Source organism: Lagenorhynchus albirostris, chromosome 9 (genome assembly GCF_949774975.1).
Source record: "Lagenorhynchus albirostris chromosome 9, mLagAlb1.1, whole genome shotgun sequence".
Taxonomy (NCBI): Eukaryota; Metazoa; Chordata; class Mammalia; order Artiodactyla; family Delphinidae; genus Lagenorhynchus; species Lagenorhynchus albirostris.
Window position 1 is genome coordinate 62,410,264 of NC_083103.1, and position 22,685 is coordinate 62,432,948.

The window sequence follows — 22,685 nt, forward strand, 5'->3', positions numbered from 1 at the left end:
AAGGAAATGCCTCCAGTTTAAAAAAATAAAAAATTTCAGCAGGTACTTTGCCTAAAAATCCCACTGGATGAAAAGTCTGTCAACTTGAGTTCACCAAAGAATTCAGGTTGCCTACACTTTATAATGCATGAAAATTCCATTTAGCCTTCCTCTTGTAGCCAGGTGAGATTAAAGCTTTTATAGATTTTTTCGGAAAAACAATGTGACACGACATCCCCTTGGATGACCCGAGGCAGTTGGAAGTTCTGTGGGCAGATGCAAGGATGGTTCTATTGTCACCTCTGGTGTCTTGGAGATCTGGGGATGGGGGAGGCGGGCATTCCTAGTCCTAGATGGGGAGATACTAGGACTCATCTCATTCATGCTTCATAGCTGGCTGGATGCTGGCAGATGGCTGAGCAGGTAACTGAAAAAAGGGCTGAGAAAGTAGCTTGTACTATGAAGTGGCAGGAGTTGGAACAGGATTTGCACTTCTGCTATGGCTCCAGCCGATCTTGGAGATGTGCCTCCTTTCACCTCATCTTGTCCCTCCCTGCTGCCAGAACAGGAAGAGGAAATACAGCTAGATTACCCACCCTCCTAAAAGACCTTGAGAGACAATGAGGGAAGGGCGTTGTTTTAGGTTAGTTGCTCTTACTGGCCAGTGGGTCAAAGGTTCTAGCATCTGTTTCGGGGAAAGGAGGCAAGCACTCCAGATATTTTCAATGACATTCGTTAGATACCTGTTGTAACATCTCACCCTCCCCTCACCACCCAGGCTTCCCCCAACCTATATTAAATCAGGGCTTGTTTTGAGATGGTGAGCTAGTGGGGTTCTAAGGGGGAGTAATGCTTTATGTATCAAATGACCCAAAAATGTCTTTGTGGAAAACTTTAAGAATAAATGTTAATGTATCTTCAAAACTTTTCAACTACTTTTTTTTTTTAATTTTTGGCTTCATTGGGTCTTCGTTGCTGCGCGCAGGCTTTTCTCTAGTTGCGGCGAGCAGGGGCTACTCTTCATTGCGGTGCGTGAGCTTCTCATTGTGGTGGCTTCTCTTGTTGTGGAGCACAGGCTCTAGGCACACGGGCTTCAGTAGTTGTCGCACATGGGCTCAGTAGTTGTGGGTCGCGGGCTCAGTAGTTGTGGCTCGCGGGCTGTAGAGCACAGGCTCAGAAGTTGTGGTGCATGGGCTTAGTTGCTCCAAGGCATGTGGGATCTTCCCGGACCAGGGCTCGAACCCGAGTCTCCTGCATTGGCAGGTGGATTCTTAACCACTGTGACACCAGGGAAGTCCCTCAACTACTTTTTAAAAATAAAAGTTCTACTCTTAATAACACAGCTGAAGCTTCCCATTTAGAGGAAATGATGCCCAGAGTTGCAGTAAAGACTCTGGAGAAATATTAGCCCAAAAGTTCTTTAGCCTTGCTAGGGAATTTAGATTTTAGGGTTCTTAACATAAAGTATTTCATTTAAAACAAGAAGTAAGATTAATGTGACAATTAAATCATATAATAATTTATTCTAAGGGTTTTTAAAAAATACTTTATGAAAATTATAGACACAGGAAGTACAGTATAATTTAACAATTTACATTCTAATTAAAACTTTGTTGCAAGGCATGTCTGAGACCACTCTCATGCTCTTTTCATATAGTAGAGTTATAAGAAAAACAGAATCTCATATATGCAAGGTTTTGTTTTATATACGGCACTCTATTACAAAACACAGGCTTGAGACTTATCTTAGGAGAAAATTAAGCCCAAAACTAAATTCCACCTATGGCCAGTGGGTGGCACCAAAGCACATTTGGGACTTTAACACTGGGAAAAGGGAAAGTTTCTCAAGGCAAAAAATATACGCAGTAAATATAGTCTCATTGCCCTAACATGGAATTCCATTTTCAATAGAGATTACAGAGTAAATAGCTTTCTTATGAACAAATTCTTCATCATCACTGATATTCTGCCTTTTTTCCCCCTCGTAGGAGTATCTTTCAGTCACTCTTCTACAAACCAACATTTCTTCAGTTCATGCAACGGTTTTCAATGATCAAGTGGCAGGCCCTTCTAACTGTAGCACAAAACTGTGGTTTGAAACACATGGTGGTGGGACTTCCCTGGTGGTCCAGTGGGTAAGACTCCACGCTTCCAGTACAGGGGGCGTGGGTTCGATCCCTGGTCGGGGAATTAAGATCTGACAAGCCTTGTGGCATGGCCAAAAAATGAAAGAAAAAAAAAAAAGAAAGAAACGCATGATGGCAAATTGGAAAACTCTTTTCATTAACAACACCCCACATTTAATTATTTTTGGCAGCTTTTTCTTTGAAGCAGCAGCAATGGTTTGATTTTCTTAACTTTCTCAAACATCTTCTTTAATGTTGGAGTCACAAACACATTACATGTTTCGTTATCATTTAAGTCTCTTGGGCCTTGTAACCAAAGAAGTACATGCAGGTTGACTTTAACATGCTGTGTAGCATTTGTTATGGCAATAGATAGAAGGTGAGGATCTCTGTCTACATAGTAACATTTTTAAGATCAGATTCCACGTGTTTAGTAGTTTTCAGTGGAGGAGCCAGTGGACTTTGGGTTCACTTGGAAATCTTGGCAATCAACAGCATTCTAAGAGGCAGGGTTGCTTCAATCCAAGTGTTGGGGGAATTTACCATCTTTTCCCAGAGAGCAACTTCCTCTGAAGTAGAGTCCATCCAATCCACTTCAGTACCATAGCTTTTCCCTGGAAAAAAAGGGAAGCTTTGCATTTAGAAAGGAATAGCTCATTGGGAAAAAACTGAGTCATTCCCTAATTATAATCACCAATGGAAACAGCTAGGAAGAGTTTTAACATCACCAGGAGGGCAGAGAAAGAACTGTTTAACCATCTGAGATATCCAATAATGGGACCCACCACAATTGGGATTATTCTCATTACTCTCAGAGTAATGATTTCTCTTCACATCCATATAAAAGTTAGATGAGAATCTGTCAGGTGCATTAAGGGGATAGTAGGGAGGATTCCAGCATTGGGTTGGAAGTGACAGTACGTGATCTCTAGGGAAGTGTGGTTACAGCTTTAGTGTCTAACAGACTCGATTTTGAGTCCTGGCTCTGCCACTTATTAGCTCTGTTTCTTAATTTCTTGGAACATCAGTTTCTCTGGGGCTAACATTAGAAACAACTCATAGAACTGCTGTGAGGATTAAATGAAATAATGCAAATAAAGCACTTAGTACAGTGATCAGTGCTCCATAAATATTAGTTACTATTATTATGCAAAGCACACTTTTAGCCATGAAGGGCCATAAATGTTTTTTCAGGAAAGAGTAGTGATGAAGGCTTTTCTGGTTTCCCCCACAATAACTTAAGCTCTGTGTGGACAGACATTGCATCCCGTTAATCTTTGTATCCAGAGTCCTTGGCACACAGCCTGACATTCCTTCACTCATTCATTTCATTATACTTAACAGAAACAATATCTGTTTTCATTAGGAAGAAGCAAAACAACAAACCAACCAATCTCTAGTGTCTCCAGAAGCATTTGACTCATGGAGAATTAAAAATGTAACAAATGTTACCTGTTCCAAAGCCAATCCGAAGACCTCCCAAAAACTGGTTGGTTAATTTGTAATGGTCCCAGACAGTAAGCTCGACACAGGCTTCCGTCAGGTCCTCAGGCCTGAACCCATCATACACCATGGTGTGGTTGAAGACAGGGTTGGTGGTTTTCCCCACAGCTCTCGTCTTCTGGCGACTTTTCCTACTTGTATCTGGAAGGATAGTACTACGAAAGGAAACATGATTGTGAGAACATTTTAATAAGACAGTAAACTCATGCTTTCAGTGTGCTTCAGCTACTGGGGATTGGCGAGAGGAAATGGAAGAAAAAAAGAGTGTAGAGAGATGGTGATGGTGATGGTGATGGCGATGGTGGGGCATTCTGCCGGAAAGACTCTCTGCACCAGAGTGGACCACACTTGCTTGGAATCCTGACTCTGCCACTTAGTGGCTGTGTAGTGTAGGAAACTGACTTAACCTCTTAGACACTTGCTTCCTCATCTATAAAATGGGAATGGTGATGCCTACCTCAAAAGGTTAATATTAGAATTACATATTAAGCAAACAACTTAGTTCAGTACCTGCACTTAGTGTTTACTATGTAGCAATTGTTTGTGGATTGCTCTAAAATCTATTCCTGATTATCTGTGATAGCCTAAGAAATCAGTCTTGTACAGAACTGCAAAAGAAGAGAAACCTCTCCAATTTGCTAGATTTGACTTTGGGAATGAATTATATTACATATTTGCAATTATTTATATTTACTTTATGGTAATAAGTGAAATTAATTTAACCTACCATGTCTCTTGTGCAGACAAGAAGGGCCGGGACTAGTCTTGGAATGGGAGACTGACCTGAGCTGAAAAACTTATCAGTTGACATCTATGAAGAATATGTATAGGGAAAATCATAAATAAGGTCATATAAACTTAAATAGCTACAACTGGTCTTCTGGTAGAATCTATATAGATAAAATTAGTCAGAGAGAGTTAGGACAGCACAATAATATCTGTTTAGGTAAGATGCCAAGCATTTATATTACAACAGAGAAAAAGGTTGCAACTTAAAAACCCAAATTGTCTTAAACTCTTATGAGCTAATTATTAGTATGGGCCTATTTAGCAAATAACTTCCCAGATATTTAGAGACTGATGCAAAAGACCTTTTGCAAATGGGCCACAAAACAGATGCTCCACAAAGGATCCAAGAGTTGTGGCATCACCATTAGCCATTTCATAAACTCCTTAGTATTGAATATTGTCCTCATCAGCAGATGTACCTCCTAGAAGACATTACGTATCTGAGTATGTGATCTCCGGTTTCGATTGTATATATTCCCTCTTATCTTTATGATTTTAAAACTAAATGAAGTACTTCCCTGGTGGTGCAGTGGTTAAGAATCGCCTGCCAATGCAGGGGACACAGGACACAGGTTCAATCCCTGGTCCGGAAAGATCCCACATGCTGCGGAACAACTAAGCCCGTGCACCACAACTACTGAGCCTGTGCTCTAGAGCCCGCGAGCCACAACTACTGAGCCTGCGTGCCGCAACTACTGAGGCCCACGCGCCTAGAGTCCGTGCTCCGCAACAAGAGAAGCCACGGCAATGAGAAGCCCGCGCACCACAAAGAAGAGTAGCCCCCGCTCACGGCAACTAGAGAAAGCCCGCACGTAGCAGCGAAGACCCAATGCAGCCAAAAATAAATAAATAAATTTATTTTAAAAACCCCCAAAGCAAAAAACTAAATGAAGCCTTGGAGAGGGTTCATGTCAAAGATCCCTCTAGCTCAAGTCGCCACTGTCTCAAGTTATTTTATTTATACTACTAATGACGACTTTCAGCATCACAGATACAGAAAAGTAAAACCAAGCAGCAAAGGCCAGGCTATTGTAGAACTGAGGGTGGAGAGTTATCAATGCTGTTACCATTTAACAAAAGAATTTAGATGGCTGCCCCTTAGCAGTGGTAGATCAAGGCATTCCTTCACCCAGATGTGCACTTCTCCAGTTGTAGGAAGCTTTTTACCTGTAACAGAAAAAAGAGAGAGAAAATGAAATTCCACTGCCATTCCTCTCTTGGCAGTACTGCATCCAAAGATGCCAACCTAAAGATGGTCTGACATAGCAATGCTAGCTAGTGTTTGATCATATGATCCTAATTGATTATATCTGTTCTTAACTATATCTTTCATAGTCTGGCTGTACTGAGCTCAGATAGCTCTATGAAAATAATTTAATTGATTCCAAGTACAGAGTGTTACATCATTCTTTTTGGGTTTTGCTTGGCTCAATGAGATCAATTATAGATATTAGGTAGGTGAATCATCCATTTACAGTTATATTCAAAGCTACTCCGTGAAATGCATATACCTTTCAAATATTAATACCAATATCAATCGGTGCTGATAGGAGGCATTTTAAACATATTTGAGTATAGAGTAAACGAAACAGGTACTGGTTAAGGTATAGTCACTCTTCTTGTTAAAAGTAGTTACAAATTTTGTAGGACTATTGTATAGACACACATAACAGCCAGTATTATGGACAGGGAATTACTGAGAAGTTGGCCTAGTCTGAAGTTGTTGTCTAGGTTGGGTGCACATGGATGGAGGAATACTACCATACATTTCTGGATGGGTGGGCCCAATCAGTCAACCAACCAGTATTTAATGAGCATCTATTATGTGCTCAGTCCTATGCTAGGAATGTCATTGGACATACAAGGAATACAGAAAACCTATGTCGCTGGGAGATGTTTACAGTTAAGCTAGAGAGAGAAAATCAATAAAAACTATAAAAATGTAATATAAGAATGAAATGCAAAGTTATTACTGTAATGTTCTAGAAGATGATGTGATCAGTGAGGGTAAAAACATTCAGGAAAAGCTTTAGGGAGGAGATGGGACTTCATCTAAGACTTGGATAGGCTACTGAAAGCACCTGAGTTTGCAACCCCTGATTTCAGTCCTAACATTCATATAGATTCTTAAGGAGGACAACTTGGGGAACTGTGTGGGAAATGAGAGGGGGGTTAGCACAGATTTCCTGACAGTCTCTTGCTCCTTAACTGTGCGGGAGAACTGAGGCCTTAACATCAAGGATGCAATTAAAAATTTTGAAGAAAAAGCTTTCTCCCCTAATGAGACCTTGAGAGTAGAGGACAAATGAGCTCGAATTTCTTAGGGGCTTCATATGAATTCTCCCAATTCCCACCTATGGGGGAAAAAAACACACCAGTTCCATTTGTATCACAGCACTATACAGGAAAGGCCATTCACGCCGTGGAGATACAAACTTTTGGGAGAGTGAGGTAAAAGTTAAAACAAGGGCTGTAAGCTGGACTGAAAAAAAAAATGAGAATTTTTCTCATAGAAACAGAAAATAGAATGGTGGTTACCAGGAAGGGGAACCTGGAGGGAAGGGGAAGAAAGGAATTGTGGTTTAATGGGTATAGAGTTTCAGATATACAAGATGAAAAAGTCCAGAGATCTGCTTCTCAACATTGTAAATATACTTAACACTACTAATGGTACACTTAAAAACGGTTAAGAAAAATTTTATGTTATGTGTTTTTACCACAATAAAAAAAAAGAAAATTTTGTAGTTTACAACTGTGGATTGACTCATTAGGTCTATACGATTACTAAATTAGTAAGTTTATTTAGGGCTTCACCTTTGAAAAAATCATAGAACTCAAAGAAATCCTTGAAGAGGGGAGACATAAGGTTAAGGACATAAATCTGGACAGAAAAATCACTACATACCAGGCATTGGCTCTGGGACATACTGGAGAGCTAACTTCATTTCACCTCTGTTTTCTGCTTCAAAGGCAACTGGTGCTGTCTGGAAAATGAAGGAATGTCAGCAGGTGTGAGACACAAACCATTTACCCTGTTTGTTGGTGCTCTGTTACGGGACCATATCTGCCTCATTTCTCGGATTAGGTATCACTCATGAGTGCCCTGGATTAAAATTTCCCTCCTCATCAGAGCTAGACTGTTGCTTTTATATTGTGTATCTTTGTGGGGTACCCAGAAAACATTTCAAGGCCTTTAGTTCAGAGAAATCAGAATGGCTTTCTTGGAGACAGGAGAGGTGTTCTGGGATGCTTTGGTTTTTATAAAAACACATACATTTTTTCAGTCATTCAGCCAGCACATAAAACAACTTATTTGTATTCTCTTTCTTTGAAGGCGTAAGAAGAGTGGGGGGGGGGGGCAGGGCGGGGGGGAACAAATATTACATTTTCAAAGCTGCATTAACCTAATTATTTTAGACCAAACGAGGAGATGCCTGTAAGAATAACAAAGACTGAACAATAATTTTAAAACATATCTATTATAAGAGAGAGAGAGTTCTACTTTCAAATTCTGGTCTTAAGAGCCTTATTTCCAAAACATGGCTACATGTCAGAAACATAAGGGGAGTTAGTTAAAAATGAGATGCTTTTGACAACTTCTGAGGAATTCTCATCCAGCAAGTCATGGGTAGACCTAGAAATAAGTGCTTCAGGTGATTCTGATGTGATATTTTGGAACCGTTTCTTAAGTGGAACTGTTTTATTGTGTAGATACTCAATAACAGTTTGTATTAATTGTATGTATCACTTGCAGCTATGATGGACTAGCTGGGATCACACCAACCCTCCTGATGAGGATAAAAAAAAAACTGGATTAAAAGAATCTATTTGAAGGTGACGAAGAATTATTACGATAGACAGGACTCAAATGGACAAGATGTTGGAGCCTGACATTCTCTGCTTTCCACTTTGAGGCATTAGCTGATTTTCGAGTAGTGCCAACTGAGAGCACAAGAAGCCTAGCAGAAAGAGACTAAGAAGCTGAGCAGGGCTTCTCACAGTGCTGGGGAGGCAAAAACTGGCCGGCTAAGGAGAGATGGTCTCAGAAAATACTCTAGACCAGTAGTTCTCAAAGTATGGTCTCCAGACCGGCAGCATCAGCAATGCCTGGGAATTTGTTAGAAATGCATATTCTTGGGTCAGATCTTACCAAAACAGAAATCCTCGGAACAGGGCCATAAATCTATGTTTTAATAAGTCCTTCAGGTGAATTGGATACATGCTAAAATTTGAGTACTCCCTAGGTTTTCAGTTGCAACCCATGAAAGACCACAGTCTAGGAATATGGGCAAAGAAAAACTAGATCAGACCATGTGGAAGCTGAACCCCAGCTTCTAGTCAGTTCATTACCAGACTAGATTAAGGCGGTGTGTCCCTACTCTGTGTGTCAGATGCAAAAGTAAACCCTCTCAAATTATCCCTAGAATTTTTCATATGCAATGTCCAGCACGCAATAAAAAATGAACAGGCATATCAGAACAAAGGACCAAATGACCAAACTAAGATAAAAAATTAGATAAGAGGGACTCACAAACGTTTAAGATATTGGAGTTTTCAGATACACACTTTAAATAACTTTGATTAATAAATTCATAAAGATAATGTGAAGATGGAGAATTTTAGCAGAGAAATGGAATCTATAAAAAAGAATGAAGTGAAAATGTAAATCTGAAAAGTAAAATTGAGGACCTGTAGCTGGGTGTAACAGCAGATTAGACACAGCAGATAAGAAAATTACTGAACTAAAAGATAGGTTAGCAAAAAATAGCCAGCCCAAAGAATAGAGAGGAGAAAAAAAAAGAATAGAAAATATAGAAAAGAGCATAAGAAACATATGGGACAGAGTGAAAAGACATAATGATCCCAAACTATGGGTAAGCATTCTGAATGAAAACGCAATTATACAGCAGCTCTCTCCTGTATCCTAGGCCCCAAACCAACCAACCAACAAACCAAACAAAAAGCTCTGCACTTACCTTCCGCTTTAGAGGGTACCACTTCAATTGTTTATTCTGTTTGTTATCCCAGTCCCAAGTTTCCAAATCAAGTTCCACTTCCCCTAGAAAACTATTGCGCTTAAATGTATCTCGATGCCAAACAGACAGGTTCAGTTTCTGTGTCTTTAAGATTTGCCTGTCGATTTTATACTGCAGTTCAAAGAAGGAAATTAAAGTGGTAAATAATATTATTTTATGCCAAAGTTATGACATAGAGATGAAGAAAAAAGTCATCTGTGTAGATCAGATTTTCTCATCTGTTAGGTTTCAAGTCTCAAGAATATTGCAAAGTCATCTTATTCTAAGTGTCTTGTTTCAAAGAGCTCAAATTCATCTTTCACAAAAGCTCATTTTTCTTTCCCCCTCTGGAAAAGCAAATGATGGCTCAAATATCATAGCCGGTAATAGCTCTCTAAAAACAAAAGCCAATTATTCAATTTTTACTGGATGTTTTTAGTTCTAACTAGATATAACATAATTCAGTCTAAAAATACAAATGAAGTTTAATCCAATGGTCTGTTTTCTACCTAAGGACAAAGTATTTTTTTAATAGACTTTATTTTTTAGAGCAGTTCTAGATTCACACAAAATTGAAAGTACAGAAGATTTCCCATATGTCACCTGTCCCATATACATACAACCTCTCCCACCATTATCCTGCAGGGACAAGATATTTTTCAACCTGTTTTTTTTGGCATGCTAATAGTTTTAATCTAAAATGTAGTCAATCCTTGATTATATATAATCATGGAAGGGATAATAGTCTTTCTAATCTAAAAATAATCTCTATTTGGCTTTATGATATACTACTTGACTGTCCATTTTGGTTGTAGCAGACTTGCCTTTCTCTGAGTTCACCATTTAAACTAGCTGGCTTTTCCTGAGTATAGGGTTGAAGTAGCTGACCTAGAAATAGCTAGGGTTCTGAAGTATGTCGTGGTCAAGTCATAATTAAAAACTTGCTACAGAAAATTCACCCATGGATGACTGAGGGTTAATTTAATGTTGCTCCTTTTCTCAGAGGATAACCAAATACTTGGACAGAATTTTCAGAAAGAGGGAATGAATAATCCTTCTCATATTTGTAGTTTTAAATAATCTGTTACTCATGACTAAGGCAGCATAATAAAGTTTGAAGGAAAAAGGAATATGGGCATTTGAGCCAGGTATACTCTTCATTAATCTATCCATCCATCTATCCTTCCATCTATAAACATTTTTTAAGTACCTATACCAGACACTGTGCTAAGAGCCAGCATTTACTAAGTGTTTAATGCATACTAATTACTTCATACATATTGATAGGTAGGTACTATTCTTATCTCCCTTTTGTAGATCTGAAGTGTAGATGGGTTAAATCATTTGCGTAAGGGTATGCAGTTTACAAGCAACACAGAGTTGGTCCCTGCCCTCATGGAACTTACAATTAAACCAGTAGTTAAAGTGCTGAATGTTAACACAGCCTATTGTAAAACAAGGAGACTGAGGCAGCAGACAGCAGGGAAACTTAGGGGTTAAGGACAGCTTCTCATAGGAAGAGGCATTTCAGGCTGTGGGAAGTAGTTATGGACAGAATGTGGGGAAGAATATCCCAGTCTGAAGGAACAGAAAGTCCCAGCAGTGTGAGAAAATGTAGTTCCTCCAAAGAACAGAAAGGAATCAGGGTGACCTGAAGAAAGACTATGAAAGTGGAATGATGAAGATGGAGCTCAGGTTATCAAGGGAGTGGTATGCGTGTTAAGATGGGTGTACTTGACCCTAAGGATAATGGGAATCCTCAAATATTTTAAGCAAAGAAACAACATGATCAGAATTAGGCTTTTATAAGATTGTTTTGGCAGCAATGCTCAACTTTATCAGCTGTGTATCCTTGAGCAATTTCCTTTATTTCTCTAAGCTTCATTTGCCTCATCTGTGAGACGCAGATAATACTATCCCCCTGGCAGGGTATGGAGGACATGCATGAGATAACGCATACAACAGTCATGGTGTATCATCTCATACAAAGCAGATTCTCAGAAAATGGTTATTCATTTCCTTCTCTCTTGGTGACTGACTTCCTCTGTAGGGACACTACCCAAGATGACATGGCCTTTTAAATGCACAGGTCACCATTTAGGATTTTCCTAGATAGAGAGGTCATAGATACCCGCAGTATCTCATTATACACAGGATTCAACGTTTTCTTCACCACAAGCGTTTTCTTCTTGCCCATTTTGCCCTTGTCTGGTAACAGATAAGTCTTTACATATCTAAAAAGAGAATTGAACAGACAAGAAGGTCAGAGAAAATAAAAGTGATGTGTCTAACCTCCATTTTAAAAAATGCACTGGAAATTGATAGAAATAATTATTTCATGACACTAGGAAAAGCAGTACGTAATAAATGCTCTCACCAACACCTTTACGCTTAAGCTTTTAAAGTGATTTCAGTGGAATTGACAATTTTATATTGTTTTGAAGATTTTTAAGGGATATTTCCTGAATTCCTTTCTTCCTTTGACCTTAACTAATGTGGGGCAGGGGGAAGACGACAGACCTCTAACATGATGCTTAATTCTATTGGCTAGTTTCCTATTAAGAAAAGGCTTTGATGCTTGCAGAATTAAAAAAGTTTTTGTGACTGTCTTTTGAAAAAAAATAATCTGGTACATACCTATCAAGCCATATGAATGTTAAAAAAAAAGAAGAAAAAGAAAAAACAACAAAAAGGCTATTAAGCCCAGTTCCTTTTAGGATTGGGCTTATGCTAGCAAAATAATTAAGCATCAGACTTCTGCATAGGGATAAGTAGGGAATACCATTCAACTTTGTAACTAAACTGAAATGCAATTAAACCTGTGATTTCAAAGATGAGTTGGTAATTCCCCCTAAAGTTCTATAGAATATAATTTAAATATGGAAACTACCTTATTCTAGAATCTTAACTATTTCTGCACCGCAGAGCATTATAAAGTATGTCCCACGTGTCCCTAATCTTAGAGAAAGTTTGAAAGTGTGTGGAGAGAGACTGGGGCTCAATCCATCATTCCTCATTTTGCTGCTGAATTTATGTAAACAGTCGCTTATCTTCTCTGTCCCTTGTTTCCTTATCTGTAAAAAGAAGGAATCAGGACAAAATGACCTCAAAGGTCCCTTCCAACTTGAAATGTTTTGTGCCTCTCTGATATTTTTATAATTTAGTAGGTTTGGCATATGAATCTATAAAGTAAACAGCATTTCCCCCCAACTTTTTTTTCCCAAACGTTCCTTTTAATACAGTCACACACATACCCTCCCTTCAATTACTTTCTTTCCTTCCCAATTTCTATAAGATTAAGAGTAACTAAGAGAAAATAGTGACTCCAAAATGTACTTACGGGTCCGAACGCTGTTTTTTAATATCTGCTGCTGCTAAATCTTTACACTGGGCCACAAACACATGCAACTCCTTCAGTGAGTCCACATAGTCGATTGCAAACTGAATATTTCCCTTCACTTCCAGATTGCCAAAGTCTCCACTATAAACACTCATCACACTGCCGCTCACCTGAAAGCGTCGGAAACACGCAGTGTTTGTCTCTATCTCATTCTTGAACCCAACACAAGGATCATGGATGTAATCTTTGCTTGCCATTATTTCTCTAGTTTGCACATAAAAGCAGTTAATTTAATATGGCATCAAAAAAGCATACCAACACAGACAACCTGACATGATATACATGACATGATGACTAGTGTTTAACAAAAATTGCCTCTAAGAGACATAGATGAAAAGTGAAATGCAAAGTTTTTTAGATGCTGACTCATTTCAAAGCAGGGTGATTTTATGGTAGGGGGCATTCAGAGTTCCATTTTTAGGCATGCTTAGAGTTTAAAGTGTTAAAGAAAGAGGATGTGAGAAACCTCAGGCACACAAATCACAGTGACACATTGCTCTATCAAATTTCCAAGGCACTAAAAAGGAATTTTACTATGTTACCCATCCGCTGAATCTAAGAAAATGCTTACTGAGCCATACACTTTTAGAGGTCAGGAAGGGCAGAAAATGGATGATTGATGAAGGAAGTTTAAAGCCTTCCCAAGGCCATATATTTGATTGTCATCAGCAGAAATTCAATTTAAATAGATTTTTTTACAAAGAGTTTGAAAAATGCAAGGCTAGTAAGAATTTAAGCACAGATTTATCATTTGTTTAGCAGACCTGGTGAGATATGTGCATGTGTATATGTATCAGAGATATTTGGATAAGTGTCTGAGGACATATTTACATATATATTTCTACACACATCTTACATGCACACACAAAACTACCTCACTTTATGAAAGTTCTGTGTAAAGTCAAATTCTCTAAATCAAATCTGAGCAACTACACTTAGGGAGCTTTCCTTTGAAAACTCCATTCTGAATCCCTCTATGGGGCAAAGAATCGCCTCTCCTATTCTTCTATGTTAATCAGTACTTTCATTCATCAGAATAAAAGTCTTGCTAAAAGACAGGTACAATTCTATACCTGCACACAGTATATAAAAGCATATCAGATATAAGCATACTTTGTGATAGTTACCCCATTTGTTGCACAGAAAAATTTAGTGGTTCATTTTGTTGGTAATTTAGGTTTATTTTTTAAGTACTTACATCCAAAAAACCATATTTATTTATTTTGGATATGAATTCTCTTGTGATTAAAACAGAGAAAAAGGAAGATTTGGCTAGCCAGAAGCCAACTGTGGGTTAGAGAAAAAGCTCTCATGCCCCTGGAATCTGAGAAATACAACAAAAGGCCCTTTTACAGTAGCAGGAGCATGGTGGAGCAAGGTTCGCAGAAGCAGAGGGATATTAACATGAAGCCTTTGTTTACATACAGAAGACAAGGACGTCATGCCAGAGGAGCTGCTAAGATTGGTTAAAGAGCTCGGGCTCTTCTTGTGTCTGCTGAGCTGGTAACTGCCTTCTGATGTTGTATCTGTTTCTCTGTCATCACTCTACAAAACATCATACAATATATACAAAATTTAAATTCAGAATGAGTCAAGATCAAAATCTGTTTAGATAAAGATAATATCTTGGTATCCCACTGATCTATGACATTTTCCAAGGTCAAAGTGCTAACTGCCAAGGAATGGTATTCAAGATGGGGTGGGTGGTCTGCCTTGGACCTCATCGTAGGAGGAGAGCAGTGGTTAGGTACTGAAATAACAAAGCGATTTGTTTCACCTACAAGGTGGCCCCAGGGTGCATTCTCTTAATATTATACATTTATATTGCTTGGAAAACTTTGTTGATACATATGAGAAATTAACTTTACCTAGACAATAAATGGTCTAACATTTACTATCAAATCTAAAATGTCATGCCTCATTCCTCTCGTTAACATAGGCTTAACTTCCCTAAAAATCAATAGTGTCTCGTTTTACTTGAGACACTATTAAACTAGGGGAAACAAATGCTAATCTGATCTGTGTTTCAAGTTTTTTATACATATGTATATATGTGTGTATATATAATTTTAAACCACCTCTTAGGTATTTCTATAGTGCTATTGTGCTTATCTTTTGTGTTGCTATAGGGAAGTATACTGATTTGTACATTCTGCCCACATTAGATTTTAACAAATTAAAAAAAAAATAGCAACAAGATACTTATTTTAAATATGTCCCAGGAAATATTTACCTGGGTCAAGAAAGAAAAGTGACAATAATAAATTTTATTATATTTAGATCTATAGTTTATTAGATGGTAGCTTTAAGAATTTATGCTTCAGAATGAGTTCCTTTTGGGGTTAGAGAGTTTATGGAGCAGTTCAGTGGCTCCTGGGGTTAGGGAAACACCTTTATGGAGGAGTGATTAGTTCATGCCAACATATTCCAGGGCCCATGCAATTACATGTCAATATAACAGATGCCAATCCTAACGCAGATTAAGAAAAGGGTTAAAAAATTATGATTTATATGGATGAGAAAGGAATCCTTCCTCAAGGGTGAAAAAAAATCCATACATTTTTCATGACTCTATTATCATACTCCCTTCCCACATGCTTACAGACCATTTCCCCCTATCATAGCCGTAATACATTCTACCTGGTACATCAGATCATTAGTGATTATTGGAAGGATAGGACCTTGTCTTGATGACCTGGAACACTGATTTTCATAAAGTTGGTACTCAACAAATGTGACTGACACTAAGCCTCAAAGGGACAGTGGACAAAGAAGCAATGTCTGATTTCATCCCACTTCCTTTAACATTCAGTCCAACCCCAGGTACTTTGAAAGGTAAAATGATGCAGCTTAATTTGGTATCTCTGAGGTACAAACTCAAACAATTTGGACTGTCTTTTGTGTGGAGCAAGTGAGGCAGCAGGTTAAAACTGAAGGGAGGAGAAAAATAAAAAATCAGGCCAATCAGGTATCATTGGCCTCTCAAATTATTAGATGGTTCATTCATATGACCAACCAAGACCAAAGCATATCTACAAAGGTATAAAACCATAGGAACTCCATGAGGTGCCTATGCTGGTTTCCAGCTAATGAGTTAGTTTCAAAGAATGAGTGATTCTTTCCAAAGGAACTGTAATGTGGGCTCTTCAGCAAATGCAGGGGCTGAATACTTGCAACTATAGTTCGTCTAAGGCTCAAGAGTAGATAGAACGGTGCCCAGGCAGTGGGGGAGAAGGGATGTAATTTATATATTGTCCAGAGCTTTCCTTACATTCCATCTACTAAGAGAACACTTAAGGATGAAGCTTTTATTTCGCCATTAAAAATCAGACCAAAACTGCAAATGGGAACAGCTAACATTAAGGTACTCTGTGACAGCACTGTGCTATGTGTTTTCCCTGCACTATCTCACTGACCCCTCACAATCTAATGAGGTAGGTACGAGGAAAGCACTCAGGGAAGCTAAGGAAATTGTCCATAATCACGTAACAAATTAGTAGCATGGCCAGAACTGGGAGTGCCTAACCTCAAAGCTCAGGCTCCTCACTAGCTGGTGGCAAGAACATGGAATCTTAGTTAAGTCACAGGATCTGAGTTCAAATCCTAAATCTACTTTTTAGTAGCTGTTGGATTTGGGGAAAGTTATTTAACCTCTGTGAGGCTCTTTCTTCTTTTATAAAATGGAGAAATTTGTACCTACCACACTCTGTTTGTGAGAGTTAGACATCAGAGCGAATATCAAGTGCCTGGTACTTACTAGGTACCAAATGAATAATAGGTAATAGTCATGTTCTTACTTGAGACAGTAGGTATAGTAGTTAATAGCATGGGGGTCGGATCTGTACTCCAGTGCTGGTTTAACCCCTTTCTAGCTGAGTGAGGTTACCTTACCTCTCTTACTCTCAGTTTTCTCATCTGTAATATCTGGGGATAATGATGGTGCCCAACTCCCAGGGTTAATGGAGGATTAAATGAGATAATGTATGTAAAGTGCTTACCCCCAGTTGATATCCTTAAAGTTTGCTATGTCATTGTTACTTTACTATTTTAACATATGCTTTCAAGCTAGTCATGCTACCTAGACTTAGCTTTCACAAATCAACTGTACTCTAAAACTACAGAGGAGCTCATGCCAACATTTTTCTGCTGGATTTCTTATTTTGTACCCACTTTGAAACCAAAGTCACATTCCCAAATCTATGCACTTTGACTTCACCACCAATAAGAGTTACTGTATGAGTCAAATGAGATGTGCCTTGCCTTGTTCCAGGACTAACAACACTACCTCTATTGACATGCGAGGCGAAGGTCAGTCCTGCTGACCTCTTCGGTCTCTGCTATGGCTGAATACAGATACACCAACCTTGGCATAGCAAATCCACCTATTTGGTTCCATTTTTCGGACGGTACAAAAGACAAACTTGCCTCATCTTGGAGAAATGCTGGAACAGACTTGCTCATCCTTTTGAGTTTGTCAGGGTGGGAAAACTGATTATCAGGTTGTGAAGGCACTGTGGAAACTAAACAGTAGCATTTCCATTCAAAATTATCCTCACAGTTGTCAGACAAACATAAGGCATAAGTTGAAAACACACTTTTCTTTCGTCTATGAACAGAGATGTTTTTGTAAATTGGTTAAAGGAATAGTAGTTCACATGCACAGGACCATAAGGTAAGCAACATGCAGTTATAGAGAGAGAACTAAGCAAGGAGTTGAACCAAATAGAAAACAAAAATTTAAAAACCACTAGGTTTACTGGACTGCAGGACTGGATTTGAATTATACTGAAACCTACTACCAATGTGAATTGGTTTTAACTGATATTTTTTCACATTAGAGCTTTGAACCGCAAGATCTGTACTTTATTGGTTCATCTCCTTGAGATATATTACATTTTTAACATGCTGCAGGCTGAAAAACTATTTCATCAGATAGCAAGGATCTTTGCACACAACTCAATCATAAAAGTTTTCTGGCTATTGAGTGTCTAAAAGGAGGTTGGTTTCTTTAGTGATTGCTGGGATTACCTGTAAGAGTGTTTCGCCCTCAGAAAGTCGTGAAAGACTACAATTTCAAAACGAATTATTTTTTGAAAATGGAAATTATTTAGATACCTTTCAATTCAGAGAGTTTTCAATAGAGATATCCCAAGGCAAGTTTGCATGGTTCAATTTAAGATACTCTAAGAATTTACTATGAAAATGTAGCATATGGTTTCTTTCTGATACAGTAAGTATGTGTGTGGAAGTCACAATAAGATGATGAATTCGCTTCCTCGTTTGTGTAACTCTAGTTAGAAAACTTTCTTCTTCTTTGCCTAAGAATGACAATGTCTAAGCTTTTCTTATGGTGAATCAGAGCTTCTATACTGAATGGCTTAATAGCTTTCAAGGCACTTAGAACAGTGTCTGGCACATATTAGGCCTTATGTAAATATCTGCTAAACAAATAAACATTATCTGATAGGAAATCTTTAAATTATCTTTTCAATGTGATATAAATATACTGACTTGACTTTCTCATTGAAAGAGATACTAGGAAAACAGATAAATAAAAATCAAATTGTATTTCTACATATAACTCAAAAGGCTCAAATTTAGTCCTGAGCATTAGCTAAGTTCATCTTTAGTTAAAAGAAATCTAATGAAGGAATACAGAAACTTGAACTACACATATTAAATATTTGCTCATTCACATAATAGTTCTCACCTAGCTTTAGGCTCACAAATGCATCAAAATACATTCATGGTGTCTCACAAGATGAGACCTACTTTAATTACCTCCCATTAAACAATAACACATGTGTGGGTGTATTCAGGTGACTTATACTGAAGCAGTATAAAAGTAGATCCCACAAGGGCACAATGTAGCCCAATGAGTATGTAAAAAGTATATATCTGTTACTCAAATGTAGTCAGTTTTACACTTATTGGGCTTTAGTTATTTGTGTTTTGATCATGCATTTCATTTTGTCTTGTGGTAAGAATACACTCTTTACTAGAGAAAAGGAATAACCCCAGCCCAGACGTTAAGAGTCATCTTGGAAAATACCACAAAAAAGAGAAATTAATTTACCCAGAATTTAGCACACGATTAGCCTATTTCCCTTGACCAATAACTAAGCTAATTAGGAGGTCACATATGAAGACACAGACATATAGGCATACATTGTCTATGCCTATGTTTTGTTTTCACTCCTCAAGTTAAATGTTGAACAAAACACAGAAAGATAAACTAGGATGCCCAAACTTAAGTATTCAGTTGCCAGTTCAAAAGCAACTGGAAAAGCCTCTTTACCCAACACCCCTGAGGGACAGAAGTCTTGTTTCCTCTGCAGCAGCCGGACAGAGAACACACACCAAGGGCTGAAGCCTGGATTGACTTCTTTCGTAGGTGGTTCTTAAGAATTTGTCAGGTCATGTGCCAAAGCTCAGCTCCTTCATCTCTGGCAGGAGAACCTCATGAGCAAAGTTTCAGATTTCGGATGAGATGTCACAGCTTTCAAGCACCAGCACTTCTCTACCTAATGGCTCCTTCCTTTGGCTGCTCTTCTCTTTAAGAATCATCAGCACATCCAAAGACTGTTGGGAAACTGTTATTAAAAATTATGTGGACTCCTGAGGGCAGGTGTGTGTATCATTATCTTCAACCCTCCAGTGCCTAGGATTATGAAACCACCTCAAACAGGGACGTCAAGAAGACACACATGCATATCTGCATGCTTTGCTAGCCTCCACAAACACCTTTTTAATGCACTATTTGTACTCAAGACAATAGTCACAGTTAAGAACAGCAGTCTTAAGATTGAACAGAAAATGGTAAATAATCATTATCTTTTCTTCATGGTGGATATTAATTAGTTGATGCATATTAGCTACCACATACAATATTATGTTGTGTACTAATTAATAACTTGACATTTGCATATAAAATAATCACCATAAGTCTAGCAATCATCTGTCCCCAAAGTTATTACGATATTATTGGCCATATTCCTTACGCTGTATATTACATCCCCACAGCTTTTTTATTTTATAACTTAACCTTTTAAGGTTAAGTTATAAAATAAACTTAACGTTTTCCCACCCACCATGCCCCCCAGCAACCATCCGTTTGTTCTCTATATCTGAGTTTGCGTTTTGTTTTGTTTTGTTTAGATTCCACATATAAGTGAGATCATATGGTATTTGTCTTTCTCTGACTTATTTCACTTAGCATAATACCCCCTAGATCCAACTATGTTGTCACACACATTTACGACTTGAGATTCAGATGTTCACTTGCTTCATATTGAACTATACTAGAGTTTAGTTTTGAACCTCAGAGCTTAAACCCTGCGCATTATAAAATTTGCTCCTATAGATAATGTAGAGAGGCATATATGACCATACTACATACTAATCGTCAAAGTACAGTTCTTTCTTAGGTCCAGATACATTATAAATTGCTTCATGTCTATAGCCTTGCGTAAAGGCCATAAGAGATCCAGTACTCCAGACCATACTGAAACATAAAAGCCAAGTGATATTAGAAGGTGCCAACTTCATTTTAAGTAAAGATTCAAAAAGCAGAGAGACTGGCAAAAGTATAACAGTACTGAGCAATAACGTGTGTATATATAATACACATACATATGTATACATAAAAATTCTAAATATATATAACTATCCCCCAGTGGAATCATGAATTAATCTTTCAACCCAGATAGTAGTAAAATATTTTTAATAAAACCCTTGTCAGAATGAAATAGTTTTGTAAGCTGCAAGAGTTTAGTATAATAATAAATGCTACATTAATGGGGTTAGTTATTTCAGCACATTTAACACCATGTAGAGCGGCAACATTCAGTCATTTGTGAGAAAGATCCTGCTACTCACTTCCTGGAATGCATTCATTTGTATCTGGTTCCTGATCTGCTTTTTGATCTACTCAGAAGAGCAACATTGAGAATAAATACCATTTTAACAGAAAGATGAAAGAGACACGAAAATAAAGCTCAAATGTCAGTTTCACTACTAAGACTGCAGAATACATCTGACAGTTTTTCAGCTTGCTTTCCTCCATTCCCCAGTGCAATTCTTCATTAGCCTCTTTGAGGTCTCCTGTTCAAGTAAATATCCAACATCCAGCACAGGAGATGTGCAGTGTCTTTCCTCTCACTCAATAAGCCACAGCATAGAAAATGGAACAAGCACTGTACTAGGAGTGGTGAAGCTGAGATGCCCGTCCCCACCCTCCCACTGACTGACTAGCTACAAGAGCTTAGACAGATCACCTAATTTCTCTGAGCTTTTCTCTGTAAAATGAAGATAAAAATCACTGCCCCACCTACTTCAGTGAGGTGGTTGTAAACATAAAATGAGAAAGACAAAACGATTACATAAAAGTAAGGAATGACCTTTGAAGAGCTCTGTTGCTGCATTTTACATGAGAAAGCTCAGTTAATATACATTTTTATCATTATAGTGCAGGCAACTTAGAAAACAAAATTCTAGCATACAAGTATAAATTATATTTATGTTTGCATAAATGCTGAACCATAAAAATCAGACTCATTTCCATCCCTCCCACCACTATTACCCTATTCATTTTATAACTGAACCAAGTAACACCTGATCCATTGACAAGCTGCAAGACCTCCTGGCTCCTAAAAATTCAGAATCAGTTAATTTCACCCTTGGTCTATACTTAGTTATTTACTTGAGAAGAGGCAGGATCCCCACTCTTGTTCTGGGACCCTTTCCTTTGACCTTAAATCTTTACCAGTTATACCTAGAGAGATCTAAATGCTGAGACTTGAGAATCAAATATAGGAATAACTTAACCCAGGAACCCACTCCACTCTCCCTGCCTTCACAAGGAGTTTTGCAAGTCAGAGTAGCAAAAATCTGTTCATACCCATAGAAATACAATTTCCTATTTTTAGAAACCCTCGCTTCCCAAGGGTCTCTGATGAGATCCTCACAACAGTATCACCAGCAGAAACCTTAAGAATAAAAGCAGTATTAAATGCACCAAGTCAGAACCATTTTATAATAACTTAGGCACAATTCATCACATAGCAGCAAATGACGTTCTTCTATTTCTCTAACAGCTGCATCCCGGTGACTGCCCAAACCATCCCAGAACCTAATACACAGACAGACATGCAAATACATAAAGATATTTACCATCTTCAGCACTACGCACTAATTCTTCTGGCAGATTATCTACTTTTGCTTGATCTGTGCAGGAGAAATTAACAAATGGTTAAAACGACTGACCCTTGCCGAGAAAGAACAGTGAGATTGTCCCTGGAAGCCCCCGGAGTTGGAAGCAATTAGTCAAGATGCGGTGAGGGGTGCAACCAAGATGTCTTCCCCAAAATACTTTCCCTTTAGATTAGCTAGTTGAGCCAGTGCCATAGCGGGAGCTCCCATTTCAGCCCCGATGCAGCTTACATCAGCACACTGCTGCACACGGACTCCCAAGGGTTAGAGGGTTAGCTCAGAGCAAGCAATCGGCTGGCAGCAGGAGAAAGCACAGGGCTGCAACAGCCTCTTTATTCTTCTGGAAAGGGTAAGATGCTAGCCATGACTAACACCTTCTCAAACCCATGGTCATTAACAAATATTTCTGTGCGTGCATCATCATTTGTGTATGCCTCTGGGAGCCTTGCTTGGGAAGTCAACTGAAGAGATGTAACTGGGGACCAGCTGCTAAGTGGAATCTTGGCAGGCTCGTGTGAGAGTGGGTATCGGTATTTGGAAAGGAGCATGCAGGAATACCCGTCAGCTGATGGTGTTTTTTATTTTAACTCTGCGCATTCCTGAGTACTTTAGAGCTGCACCATGGAAATAGCCACATGCTTCTCAGGCAAGAGGTCTGCCAAA

General features: G+C 38.4%; 1 protein-coding gene across 1 annotated transcript in view; it reads right to left on the minus strand.

The window, feature by feature from the left end:
• Positions 1 to 1,476: 1,476 nt before the first annotated feature.
• Positions 1,477 to 22,685, minus strand: part of SYTL2 (synaptotagmin like 2) — a 107,907-nt gene continuing 86,698 nt past the window's right edge. Inside the window, 11 exon segments of the mRNA XM_060160157.1 lie at positions 1,477 to 2,719; positions 3,558 to 3,763; positions 5,465 to 5,564; positions 7,303 to 7,381; positions 9,374 to 9,544; positions 11,544 to 11,646; positions 12,753 to 12,922; positions 14,238 to 14,357; positions 17,238 to 17,332; positions 20,691 to 20,738; positions 21,984 to 22,037. Coding sequence (XP_060016140.1) covers positions 2,574 to 2,719; positions 3,558 to 3,763; positions 5,465 to 5,564; positions 7,303 to 7,381; positions 9,374 to 9,544; positions 11,544 to 11,646; positions 12,753 to 12,922; positions 14,238 to 14,357; positions 17,238 to 17,332; positions 20,691 to 20,738; positions 21,984 to 22,037 — 1,292 coding nt within the window. The 3' untranslated portion in view covers positions 1,477 to 2,573.